The sequence below is a fragment of the Tasmannia lanceolata genome, unplaced genomic scaffold (genome assembly GCF_043159265.1).
Source record: "Tasmannia lanceolata isolate RefF3 unplaced genomic scaffold, GAP_Taslan_0.1 ptg000018l, whole genome shotgun sequence".
Lineage (NCBI taxonomy): Eukaryota > Viridiplantae > Streptophyta > Magnoliopsida > Canellales > Winteraceae > Tasmannia > Tasmannia lanceolata.
In genome coordinates this window covers 57,685,021-57,699,156 of record NW_027518695.1, presented here as the reverse complement: position 1 = coordinate 57,699,156, position 14,136 = coordinate 57,685,021, and the positions used below count along the sequence as shown (strand labels likewise).

At 37.5% G+C, this 14,136-nt stretch overlaps 1 protein-coding gene across 2 annotated transcripts; it reads right to left on the bottom strand.

Annotated features, from left to right (window-relative positions):
• Positions 1 to 600: 600 nt before the first annotated feature.
• On the bottom strand, positions 601 to 13,812 carry LOC143851940 (receptor-like cytosolic serine/threonine-protein kinase RBK1). Of its 2 annotated transcripts, XM_077361451.1 has the most exons (5): positions 13,763 to 13,812; positions 13,577 to 13,665; positions 13,123 to 13,491; positions 3,964 to 4,221; positions 601 to 939 (listed from the first exon to the last, which is right to left on the bottom strand). In XM_077361451.1, the coding sequence occupies exons 3-5, from the start codon at positions 13,253 to 13,255 to the stop codon at positions 842 to 844; spliced, it is 489 nt and encodes a 162-aa protein (XP_077217566.1). In that variant the 5' UTR covers positions 13,256 to 13,491; positions 13,577 to 13,665; positions 13,763 to 13,812; the 3' UTR covers positions 601 to 841. The 2 variants fall into 2 exon arrangements, 1 of the variants encoding a protein (XP_077217566.1); XR_013236569.1 differs by lacking the exon at positions 3,964 to 4,221 and having other exon boundaries at positions 602 to 909.
• Positions 13,813 to 14,136: the final 324 nt, after the last annotated feature.

Here is a 14,136-nt window from a genome sequence, read left to right as displayed (position 1 = left end):
CTTCTTTTTTGTGACCTCTGAAGCAGAAGTTCGGATTTTGTATCTTATGATTTACTTTTTTTTATTTAGGGCGTGTTCAACTATACTTTTCCTAGATTTTCTCCTTTTTAAAGGGTGTAGAATGAGGAAAGCCAAAAAAATCTCTACAATCTCGTACTATTAACAGGTAAAAACCACCAATTTTTTTTTTTTTTTTGAAATACATGAACATTGCAGAGCTGGTCTAAGGATTTAGAATAGATTTAAATAAATTTTAATTATTTACTAATTTAAATTACCAAATAATTAAAAATAGTTGTAGTTTCATCTTTCAAGAAATTTAAATTTATTAAGTATAAAATAGCTATGGAGAAATTTACATTTATAAGGTTTTAAATAACCTGCCCCACTTTTATGTATAGAGGTATAGAAAGACTGAAACTTGGTGTTCATTCAATTCTCACTTTCCATTTAGGGGTCCACCTCTCAAATGAAACCAGAGTGATCCTAACATCCAATCAATGGGAATTTTAGGAGACCCAAGAAAGCTATTGATTGGAGATTTAAGAACATTTTTGAATCAGGCCATTGTAGGCCAAATTGTTGGTAGTATGGTTATATACCAAGCTTCAGTGTATAGTCTACACATAGCATCAATAAACCTTACTTTTTTTCTTTTTTTTTTCTAAAAGGATGTAAACAAGAATTACCATGGAGAATAGAAGCTAGACTTCCATGTGGGGAGAACTAAGAACAATCCTCCTTCCACACCAAAACCAAGTAAACGAGATGCATTTGGATGATTTATGTGAGCAATTATTCCAAGCTCAGACAGAAAGTCTCCAACTCTCTCCTCCTCTTCCTAGTCTCTCTTTGTTAGCCTCTTCACTGCCACAAGTTGCCCATTTGGCAGACACCCTTTGTAAACTTCTGCATGGCCACCCTTTCGAATCAACATTTCTGCAAGTTTAGAAGAAAGAACAAATTACTGAAATATTATTTCAATTTAGAGAGAGAGATTGAGAGAGTAGTATAAAATCATAGTTTTAACTCAAATTAGAACAGAAGATTAAGGGCTTCTTGGGCCTCCTTGTATACTAGCGAAATTGGTTTTTATTTGCAAATAAGATTATTTTAACTTAATCTTACTTGTGAATTGGGGGACATTAAGATCTCTTTTGAAGCCATTAACTATATTATTTCTATAACTAATATAATCATTATTTTCAAATAATTATATTTAATTTTAGAATCATTTGCATGTAAGGTTATACGCAAATAAATGGCTATTGTTTAGTTGTATATTCTGCTTAGTTCGTCGTTCTGTTTTGGTCAGTGGAACCGAACGTTTCGCCATTTTGCCGTTTCGGCTTTTCGTTTTGGGAAAGACGCTACGACAAGAGGAAAAAATAATAGTTAAAAAAATTAAAAATTGCTAAAAATATAAGAAACAATTTTATGAACTAAATATTTAAAAACACTTTTTATTACGTAAAATATTAGACTAATCGCAATACATAAAAACGGCTAAAACAGAGGGGAAAAATTGTAAAAACGGAAGCTAAGCCACTAGAAGGCATTTCTGTATTTTTTTTTAAAATAGTATGTGTTTCGTCACCGTATTTTGGACGAAATGGAATGAAACAGGGTGTTTTGGCCGAAACAGGCCAAAATGGAATGAAACGCCGAATGAAACATAATAGAACACAATTCTTTTCTGTTTTTTGGTATGAAGCGAAACAAAATATATAACTCACACTACTGCCATTCCGCTCAATTCCAATGTTTGGTTCAAAAAATAATAGAATCAAGGGGTAATACTGACACGAGGGCAAATTTAATGAAGAAGAAAGTGAGAATTTGTTTTCCACGGCAAGAGGTGGTATTCTATTTCTGCCCTGGTCAAAATGAATGGGGAGCTCGGAATAGGATGTCAATTTTGATTCATGATTTCAACAATCCAAACTTAACCTTAGCTGCCTTTGGATGGCCAGAATCAGGAATCGGAATTGACATCATACAATTCCTATTTTGATTCTCCCTCAAATGAAATGAGAAAAAATTAAAAATAAAATTTTAATTTAAAAAATAAAAAATACAATTTTAATTTAAAAAATTAAAATTAAAATTTTAATTAAAAAATTAAAATTAAAATTTTAATTAAAAAATTAAAATTAAAATAAAAAATCCATTTTGACCACGAGAGAACCAGAATAACAGCACTTGGGGGTGGGAAATAGATTCAAGCAATTTTCCGTCCTCTAATTCCCCGTGTTGTTAATTCCGCCCTCTGATTCCGCTCTTTTTTTTCTTAACCTAATACAGGAATCAGCAGAATTGGAATTGGATCCCAATTCCATCTCCTGATTCCGGGCAACCCAAAGGCACCCTAGAAGATTAAAATAATGAGCATGTGAACAAAAGTGGAGCTGTAATACTGGCTCCACTTTAATCTTTACTAGTTGCAAACCCATACGAAGAATTTACTTGGTTTAACACAATATTTTGGAAACAATGAAATCTGAATAACAATTTTTTAGAAGGGAAAACTACTAAAAAATCCTAGATAAAACGAATCTACAAAAATCCCCCAAAAATTTCTTAATCACCAATAGGTGCCTAAATCAGCTTTTAATCATTTCTTTTAGCCATTTTACCCTTGGCTATTAATCATATAGAAATCCCTAAAATCTCTTAAAAGCTAATCGTTTGAAAATCTCTCTCTTAAATGAGATTTAGAGTTTTTATATGGTGTAAGCCTTTATAGTCGATTGTTTTTCAAAAAGTAGGGTCATGTCACAGCATAGGATGATCCAAACCGTTCATTTGATGGACTACTAACTTAGATAGGTGGTGTCCTCTAAATCATTTCTGTAGGATAATCCTACCCAAAAAGTTTTGTCAAGGCCACACCACGATCCACACCGCCATTTGGTGGGCCACAACGTAAATAGGTTGTAGCCTCAAAATCATGTCCATGAACACCTTTATAGATCGGAGGGTTGGGAGATCCTATGGAAATGATTTTGGAGCCACAACATAAATCTGTTGTGGCCCATCAAATGGACGGTTTGGATCATCCTAGACAGTATTTTTTGAAAAACAATGCACTAAACAGAATTACACCATATAAAATTTTAGAGAGAGATATTGAGATACACTCAAATGATTTAATGTGGCATATTCTCATTGCAGGTCCAGTACGGGTTTTAGGTCCTATTATAGGTCTCCATATCATTTTCCTTAAATTAATGTTGCGTTTATCGATGGAAGGAGAGATTTTAGGGATTTCTAACCAAGGCTCAAAACGTTAGTATTGGTAATTAAGAAATTTTTGAGGGGATTCTTGTAGATAAGTTTTGATCTAGGGGATTTTTAGTAGTTTTTCCTTTTTAAAATCAATTCATAAGTGAATAGCACTTCTAAACAATGGAATCTGAATAACAATGCTTCTAAATTAGTGACTGAAGATCCACATAAATATAGAAAGAAATTAGTTTTGCATCGAAGAGAAAAAAGAAAGAAGAGCAGGAATTACCTTTTTGTTGGGGATAGAGAGAAAGTGGAAAGACTATTGTGTGTGTGTGTGTGTGTGAGAGAGAGAGAGAGAGAGAGAGAGATTTACATTTATAAGGTTTTAAATAACTTGCCCCACTTTTATGTATAGAGGTATAGATAGACTGAAACTTGGTGTATACAACAACATGCCTATTCATTCAATTCTCACTTTCCATTTAGGGGTCCACCTGTAAAATGAAACCAGAGTGATCCTAACATCCAATCAATGGGAATTTTATGAGACCCAAGAAAGCTATGGATTGGAGATTTAAGAACATTTTTGAATCAGGCCATTGTAGGCCAGATTGTTGGTAGTATGGTTATATACCAAGCTTCAGTGCATAGTCTACACATAGCATCAAAAAACCTATTTTTTATTTTTTTTTATTTTTTTTTATTTTTTTAAAGGATCTAAACAAGAATTACCATGGAGAATAGAAGCTAGACTTCCATGTGGGGAGAACTGGAGAACTAAGAACAATCCTCCTTCCACACCAAAACCAAGTAAACGAGCTGCATTTGGATGATTTATGTGAGCCATTATTCCAAGCTCAGACAGAAAGTCTCCAACTCTCTCCTCCTCTTCCTTGTCTCTCTTTGTTAGCCTCTTCATTGCCACAAGTTGCCCATTTGGCAAACACCCTTTGTAAATTTCTGCATGGCCACCCTTTCCAATCAACATTTCTGCAAGTTTAGGAGAAAGAACAAATTACTGAAATATTGCTTCAATTGAGAGAGAGAGAGAGAGAGTAGTATAAAATCATAGTTTTTACTCAAATTAGAACAGAAGATTAAGGGCTGCTTGGGCCTCCTTGTATACTAGCGAAATTGGTTTTTATTTGCAAATAAGATTATTTTAACTTAATCTTACTTGTGAATTGGGGGACATTAAGATCTCTTTAGAAGCCATTAACTATATTTATTCTATAACTACTATAATCATTATTTTCAAATAATTATATTTAATTTTAGAATCATTTGCATGTAAGATTATACGCAAATAAATGGCTATTGTTTAGTTGTATATTCTGCTTAGTTCGTCGTTTTGTTTTGGTCAGTGGAACCGAACGTTTCGCCATTTTGCCGTTTCGACTTTTCGTTTTGGAAAAGACGCTACGACAAGAGGAAGAAATAATAGTTAAAAAAATTAAAAATTACTAAAAATATAAGAAACAATTTTATGACCTAAATATTTAAAAACACTTTTTATTACCTAAAATATTAGACTAATCGCAATACATAAAAACGGCTAAAACATAAGGGAAAAATTTTAAAAACGGAAGCTGAGCCTCTAGAAGGCATTTTTGTATTTTTACAAAAATAGTATGTGTTTCGTCACCGTATTTTGGACGAAATGGAACGAAACAGGGTGTTTTGGCCGAAACAGGCCAAAATGGAATGAAACGCCGAATGAAACAGAATAGAACACAATTCTTTTCCGTTTTTTGGTATGAAGCGAAACAAAATATATAACTCACACTGCTGCCATTCCGCTCAATTCCAATGTTTGGTTCAAAAAATAATAGAATCAAGGGGTAAAACTGACACAAGGGCAAATTTAATGAAGAAGAAAGTGAGAATCTGTTTTCCGCGGCAAGAGGTGGTATTCTAATTCTGCCCTGGTCAAAATGAATGGGGGGCTCGGAATAGGATGTCAATTTTGATTCATGACTTCAGCAATCCAAACTCAACCTTAGTTGCCTTTGGATGGCTAGAATCAGGAATCAGAATTGGCATCATACAATTCCTATTTTGATTCTCCCTCAAATGAAATGAGAAAAAATTAAAAATAAAATTTTAACTTAAAAAATTAAAATAAAAAATCCATTTTCACCAGGACAGAATCAGAATAACACCACTTGGGGGTGGGAAATAGATTCAAGCAATTTTCCACCCTCTAATTCCCCGTGGTGTTAATTCCGCCCTCTGATTCCACTCTTTTTTTCTTAACCTAATACAGGAATCAGCAGAATTGGAATTGGATCCCAATTCCATCTCCTGATTCCGGGCAACCCAAAGGCACCCTAGAAGTTTAAAATAAAGAGCTTGTGAACAAAAGTGGAGCTGTAATACTAGCTCCACTTTAATCTTTATTACCTTTTGGTTTTTTATTTTAAATGAGGAATCCATGCGTCAAATAGCATTCTTCTTTAAATTTTTAACTTTTTTTTAATAAGCAGCTAAATGCTATCACAATGGTCAAAAAGCAAATAACACCCATTCAGAAAAGTAATTAAAAAAGTGAAAAATATTATTATAAAAAGGGTGCATATATCATTAACCTTAAATAATTATGAGGGATTTGCTAGGCCTGACTTTTGCATGAGAGAACAGCCACAAGGGCTCTCTTTTCAGGAGAATTTGTCTTATTCATTTAATTCAGCTGAGGTAGCTGTTCTCTCATGCAAAAGTCAGTCACGAAATGGCCTAGCAAATCCCTAATTATGAATAAAAGGTTTAGTACTGATAAGAAATGATAAGATATATACCACTCTTGTGAGGATTCTCCGGATTCACCACTCCTGTGAGGGTTATCCGTATACACATCACCCATCCTTAACCAACAATAGTTGGAAAGGATAAGTATGTTATATTTAATTACCTGTTGTAATTAATCTGTAAATTCCATTTGTTATCACCCTATTGGGTTTACTATATTATTAAATACAAAACACCACTGCCCACGATGGGTAAGGTTTTTCCTCAATCTTCATGGTATCAAAGCCTACGGGATTTGCCCCGGTAGCCTCAATCCTTCCTCCTTTCTGCTCCAGTAGACTCAATCCTTCCTCCTTTTGGTCAAACCTCCTCTAGTTCATTTTCCAAATCTCTCTCCAAAGTTCTCTTTCTTCTTCACCATGTCAAAATCGATTGACACCAACTCCTCCAGTTCTAAATCCAGCTACTCTCTTCCTAATTTCCAACTTCTTTCCCACCTTGTTTCCATCAAACTCACTTCAGAAAATTACCTATTATGGCACCATCAAATGATACCCATACTCAAATCACAGAAGCTCTACAAATAAGTAGATAGTTCTTATCCGGCACCTCCGCCATTTCTAGAAGTTACGGATGAGAAAACATCCACTGTTACCATGGTCGATAATCCAGATTATGATGATTGGGTACTCACAGATCAGCTTCTTATAAGTTGGCTTTTTGCAACAATGACAGAGCCAATGCTGGCTCAAGTGGGTGATCTCACCACTTCACAAGAAGTTTGGAATTCTCTCGCACAGATGTATGCGTCTCAATCCGAAGCTCGCATTGATCAACTGCGAACAAAGCTCCAAAATATCAAAAAGGGGAGTAGCTCCATTGCGGAATACGTAAACCAAATCAAAGGAATCGCTGATCAACTAGCTGCAGTACAAAGTCCAATGCCTCAAAAAGAACTTGTATCTTGCACTCTTCACGGTCTTCCGGGCGACTATGAATCATTGTCCACTTCTCTATTCACCAGGTCAGATGGTTTACCCTCTTTTTTAAAATTAATTGAAATGCTATATGCTCAAGAATGTCGTCTTGAAGAATATCATGCCAACCAACATATTGAGCGCACTGCCTTTCTCTCTGCAAGGGTCGTGGCAAATTTAATCCAAAAAGAGGCAACCAAAATTTTGGTTGTTCCAATACTAATGGTGATAACTGACAAAAATTCCACTTTAACAATAGATTTGGAAGTGACAACAGGAATGACCGAAATCGTAACATATATCGTGGATCTCCTTCTATGGATACAAAACTTTCAATCAATATCCCTTGCCAAATCTGTGGCCGACAAGGGCATGAAGCAACAACCTGTTGGAAACGTTACCAACCAGGTGATATGGCACACTCATTTGCTGGTCTCCACATGAACTCGCCTCTTGATGAAATTTGGTATCCTGATACAAGAGCTTCAAATCACATGACAATGGAGAACTCTGGCCTCACCAATCGCATGAAGTTTAATGGGAATGATCAAGTATTTGTTGGTAACGGTATGAATCTCCCAATCAATGAAACTGGTAATCTCTCTCTCAACACTAAGTCTGGTCATCTTCATCTTAAAAATGTTCTACATGTCCCTCAACTTTGCAAAAATTTATTATCAGTTGGACAATATACTCAAGATAATGATTGCTTCTTCATCTTTTATGGAAATGGATTCTATGTGAAGGACCGGAAGACTGGGAGAATCTTGCTCGAAGGAACAAGTAAAAATGGGCTATATCCGATCGTACCACTGCACGAAGATCAAGCACAGATTTCAGGATTGGCTACGGGAGTAACTACACCAACAGCATCACGTGAGGTTTGGCACATGAGACTTGGTCATCCGAATAATGTGTCATGGGATCTCATAAAAAATGGTAGCATTTATATTTCTGGTTTTAGGAAGCAAATAAATATTTGCCCTAGTTGTCAAACTGGGAAGAGTAGACGGCTTTCATTTAGTGCTTCTGAATCCTTTTCTAATGGACCATTAGATTTGTTGCATTCTGATTTGTGGGGTCCATCCCCTACTATATCACGTCATGGACATCGTTATTATTTCTTAATTGTTGATGATTATTCGAGGTTTAGTTGGATCATGCCTCTTACTAAGAAAAATGATGCTTTGGATGCTTTTGTCTCTTTTAAACGTTTGGTTGAAAACTATTTTGGAAGAACTATTAAAGCATCTCAAGCAGACCATGGTGTTGAATTTACTGGGTCCTTCTCTGCTTACTTAGATCATTGTGGTATTTATCAACATTTTTCATTCCCTGCAACGCCAGAACAAAATGGTGTTGCAGAACGCAAACATAGACATATCACTGAAATGGGAATAGCCCTGTTGGATCAGGCTGGGATGAAGAAATCCTTTTGGTTGGATGCCTTTCAAACAAGTGTATTTGATAAATCGCCTACCTTCTCTTATCTTGGGAAAGAAATCCCCATATGAAATCATTTATGGAAAGCCTCTTAACTATTTCACTTTTGAAGGCTTTTGGTAGTAGATGCTTTCCACATTTACGGCCATTCAATGACAATAAACTTGAGACTAGAACTAAGCCAAGTGTATTCATTGGCTATGCTGAACACCACAAGGGCTACAAATGCTTGGATCCATCCACTGGTGGAACATATGTTTCTCGTCACGTAGTTTTTGATGAGACTTTATTTCCATTTGCAGGAATGCAATCTGGCCCTGTGATGCCGACCTCATCTACTGATATCCAACAATGGATATATCTTGAGCATCATGTACCCTCATCATCACCTTCCATATCAATTCATGTCCCTAATTCTTCTCAACCAACACTTCAAACACTTCTCCAGAAGTAGCTACTCAAGAATCAGATTCTCTACCTATGGCTACTCAACCTGAAATTAGTTCTGAACCAGATCCACAACAACCCGACACTCCCATGGAGCCCACTATCTCGACCACATTAGACCCAGTACCCTCCACTCCCCTACCCCCTTCGACTCCACTAAGACGACACCATATGGTGACTAGGCTTCAAGATGGAACCAGGCGTCCTAAGGTCTTAATGGCAACTCGTCATCCCATTCCTTCATGTTACATGGCTCTCGCTGCTACCTTAGAACCAAGTTGTTATACTCAAGCTGTCAAACTAACTCAATGGCGTGCTGCAATGATAGATGAATGCAATGCACTCTGCAAGAACAATACATGGGCACTTGTACCGAATCATCCATCCTACAATGTGGTCAGATGCAAATGGGTTTTTCGTCTCAAGCGTAAGTCTGATAGGTCCATTGAACGCCATAAAGCCAGGCTTGTTGCAAAAGGGTTCAATCAGCAAGCTGGGGTCGACTACGGTGAAACTTTTAGTCCCGTCGTCAAGTCCACTACCATCCGCACCATCCTTGCATTGGCTGTCAATCACGGTTGGTCTATTCGTCAATTGGACGTCAAAATGTGTTCCTGCATGGATATCTTAATGAAGTTGTATATATGAAACAACCACCTGGATTCACCGACCCATCTCGACCTAATCATGTCTGTCGACTTCAACGAGCCTTATATGGGCCTCAAACAGGCCCCACGAGCCTGGTTTCACCGCTTTACCATTACCATAGCACTGTTTTGACAAGGATTTACCCAAAGTAAAGCTGATTGCTCTATGTTTGTGCATCACTCATCTCATGGAATTATTATCCTTCTCCTCTATGTGGATGACATCATCGTCGCTCGTCCTCTGCTCTTTTATCAACCTTTCTCAGATGCCTTCATCATCACTTTGATATGAAGGATCTCGGTCCTTTGCATTTCTTCCTTGGAGTTGAGGTTCAACGGTCTCCATCTCAACTAATCATGACTCAGACCAAGTACACACTTGATCTGCTTAATCGTGAATCCATGCTTGGTTCAAAACCTATCTCCACGCCTGTCTCTTCTGGTTCCAAGCTTTCAGCTCATGATGGTACTTCTATTTCTGAAGTTACACTTTATCGTAGTATTGTTGGGGCACTACAATATCTAACTCTTACAAGGCCTGATATTACCTATGCTGTAAATCAAGCCTGTCAATTTATGCATGCACCTACCACCACTCACTTGATAGCAGTTAAACAAATTCTTCGTTACTTAAAAGGAACACTTGGCTATGGGATATGCCTTCCTCGTTCTTCTGATCTTCGTATACGAGCATACTCTGATGCCGATTGGGCAGGTAATCGAGATGATAGCTGATCCATGACTGGTTGTTGTATATTTCTTGGTCCGCATTTGGTATCTTGGTGCTCCAAGAAACAACCAACGGTTTCTCGCTCAAGTAGAGAGGCTGAATACCGTGCTCTTGCAGTTTGTTCGGCTGAAATAACTTGATTGAAATATCTCCTACGTGATCTTGGAGTGCCACCTTCGTCACCTTCCTTACTTCTTTGTGATAATATCAGTGCCACGCATCTCATTATCAATCCAATGCTTCACACTCGGACAAAGCACATCGACATTGACTATCATTTCATACGGGATCGTGTTACTGATGGCTCTCTCATTGTTCGTTATACTCCTACAGAGCACCAACTGGCTGACATGTTCACTAAGGGACTGCCAAATCAATGTTTCCATTGGCTACGTTCCAAGCTTCTCGTGCCCGCTTCTAGATGTCCCGATAACCTCGCGGGGGATGATAAGAGATGATAAGATACCACGCTTGTGAGGATTCTCCGGATTCACCACTCCTGTGAGGGTTATCCGTGTACACATCACCCATCCTCAATCAACAATAGTTGGAAAGGATAAGTATGTTATATTTAATTATGTGTTGTAATTAATCTGTAAATTCCATTTTTAATCACCCTATTGGGTTTACTATATTATTAAATACAAAACACCACTGCCCACAATGGGTAAGGTTTTTCCTCAATCTTCAAGTACTCATAAGAGTACATCTAAACCCAAGAGATGGGTCCCACCACATCCACTAATGGGAATGCATGAAGAAAAATTTCAAAATTTCACGTAGTTCTCATAAAATCCTCCAAACTATAAGGTTCCTGTCGAAAAGGACACAAGAAAATTCTGTTTCTCTGACCTAAGGGTGCAACACGGGTCGGGTTGCGTCCGGCTGAGGCCAACCCGAACCCAAGAATCCTTTTTTCCAACCTGAACCCGACCTGACCTGATTTCCGACCCGACAAGGTTCAACCCAACCCGAGGAACCCTTTTTTCCAACCCGAACCCGACCCGACCAGACCCGAGTTCAACCCAATCCGAGTTCAACCGAAGCCGAATATTTAAGCTTAGAAAAAAATTCATAAAAAATGTCGGCTGAACTCGGATCGGGTTGCCGAAACCCTCAACCTGAACCCGACCTCGACCCCGGCCCAAACTCAACCCGACCCAACTTTTTTTTTTTTTTTCGGGTTGAACCCGACCCGAATTGCACCCCTACTTTGACCACCGTTGATCACAAGATCCATGGTGTTCGAATAGTGTGTACAAAGTAACTGCAAAATGCCATCTTCAAACTAGCTTCTTGCAGTCCGCGATTCACGGCGTTTGAGCCGCTAACTTTGATAGGTGAACACGATTTTCTGGAGGGGTCCACAATTGTCGGCCCACTACATTAATATTATCTTCTTCAAAAATTACCCCAGAACTTCATTGAAATAACAAAAAACCCGAGGAATGTAGAGCCGTTGATGTTAACCGTAATATTAAAAGGGCAGTCATAAATTCACCCCATATTTTTCAAAATGGACTGTACAACCCACACCATAGGATGATCCAAACCGCCCATTTGATGGGCCGCAACATAAACAGGTTGTGCCCCAAAAATCATTTCCATCGGATGATCCCAACTAACCGATCTATAGAAGTTTCCATAATGTGATTCCCTCTTTAGATCAGAGGATTAGAATCATCCTATGGAAATGATTTTTGGGGCACAGCTATTTACATTGTGGCCCATGAAATGGGCGGTTTGGATCATCCTATGTTGTGGGCTGTACCGCTGTACAGTCCATTTTGAAAAATACGGGGTGAATTCATCCTAAGAGGGGTTGAATTTATCACTGCCAAGACAATCCTAACAATCCAATTAACGACTATAGGCCAGTATTGGTCTCGTTTTTCCTTTCTGAATGCCTATTTGAAGGTCATTTACATGGCCCATCTACTTTAATCTTCTTCCGAAATGACACCAAAAAAGTTTGAGGAACAAAGAGCCGTAAATTGGATCGGGTTCAAAGTGTTCAACACTAAAACAACCTAAACTTAGCCTTAGGTCGAGGAGGGTCAACCCTAACCCAAGCCGCTTTAAATCTCTCAACCTTACCCTAACCCGTCAAACGTGATATTCCAAATCAAGGCCCCGTTCATTTAAGATTATGATGACCTATTGTGAGTCCAAAGCCAATTATTGGAAATTTGAGTCCAATATTTGGTATTGGATACACAATCGGTTGTCGTAATAAAAAACAAACAGGGCATAAGGAGACGGGTTCGGGCAAGTAGGGTTGCCTAAGGCCCCAACCCTTGCCCGACCCAAAATTAAATTGGGTTGGCTTTTCCCAACCCTAACACAACACAATCCGGGGAAATGCAAACCCAACCCTAGCCAAACTAAGGTTAAATCCATTGAGTTCGAGTTGAGCCCTGCTGAAGTTGCACCCCTTATGTTACAGTAATACAACAAACTCGCCGAGTACAAAATCCTAGCCATCCAATTAATGTGATTTTTGTATCCCGGCACATCCATATTAGGGACCACCATATGTGATCACTCGATCATACAACTAAGTTTGAACTAAGTTTCTGCATAAATGATGTCCACTTAAACCATAAAATTTATTAGCTATTAATCTAAGACTGCCTTTTTAGTCTTTACTAATTTAGCTTACTTTTGTGTCCTTAATCCATCTTGGAATAGCATTTGAGTTGGAAGGCTTAGATAATTTCCAATAATTTAATGGCATTATAGTAACTTCACACTTAAAGAAGAGCCCTAACCCTCCCCTAGCTTTTGTACCCTCCACCCCTAGACTGTTTGAATTTTCTTTTTTGGAAAGAATGGAAAGAAGGGAAAACAAAGGAAAGAACAAAGAAAAGAGAAGCAGAGAAAGCTACAAAATTTCACTTACCAAAGCTGAAATTATCAGTAGCAACAGCAAGCTCCTCATAATCAAAACTCCTCCAAGACGGCTTAGTAATATGTAAATCCTCACCAAACTCACTTCCTTCCAATTTCCTGTTTAAATTCCTTCTCGTTCTCATAGATTTCTTCTTGAAAACACTAATCAGATTCTTCCATTGCAAACCCTGACGCTCCAAATTCAAAGATTCGTTGACAACCAATGATTTATCCCCAAAAAAATTGCTGCTGTTACTACTGCTGTTATCAGAATCAACACCCAAAATTAGTATTTCTAAAACGCTTCGTGGCGAGATATCATCTGAAATTGAAATATTTTTTTATTCTGTTTCTGGGTTTTTCTGGGTTTTCCCTGTTTCTGCATAAATGATTCAGTTTTTGTCACTTCAAAGATAGAAACCCGTAATATAGAATCGATTATTTTTGCATCAAAATAAGCTTACCTTCTTCAAAAGTCATTGGATTGTTATGGGATTTTTAGATTAATCAAATTTGAATCTGTTTTCTACCAATCTCTGCCACTCCCCTGTTTCTGCATAATCCACAAAAACAGAAAAAGAAAAAAGAAAGAGATTAAGAAATTAAAGAAGGTTTGAGAGATGAAGGGAGAAGAAAGGAAAGAAGCTTACTTGAAGGTTGAAGGAATATGTATTTCTTATACCGCGGTTATTCCAAGAAGAGAGCAAGCAAAAACTAGCAATTGAATGAATCTAATGCTATAAGCTTTCAAAAGAGAATAGAATGTCTAATTATATTGGCACTACAATGTTTTGTTTATTACACAAACTCAACTTGTCTTTTCTTTATTAAGTGTCTTCTGAGATCTTTCTGGGATTTGTAATGTCCTTTGACAGCAGTATACATAATAGAATACAAAAGAGTCCGTGCAATTATCAAAACATGGGAGTGCCAATATGAGTAGCCAATAACAATGCTTTTTATGTAGTGTGTAGGCATGAAGTCTAGTATTTTTCAAAAAGTACAATGTTCATGATTAGGACTG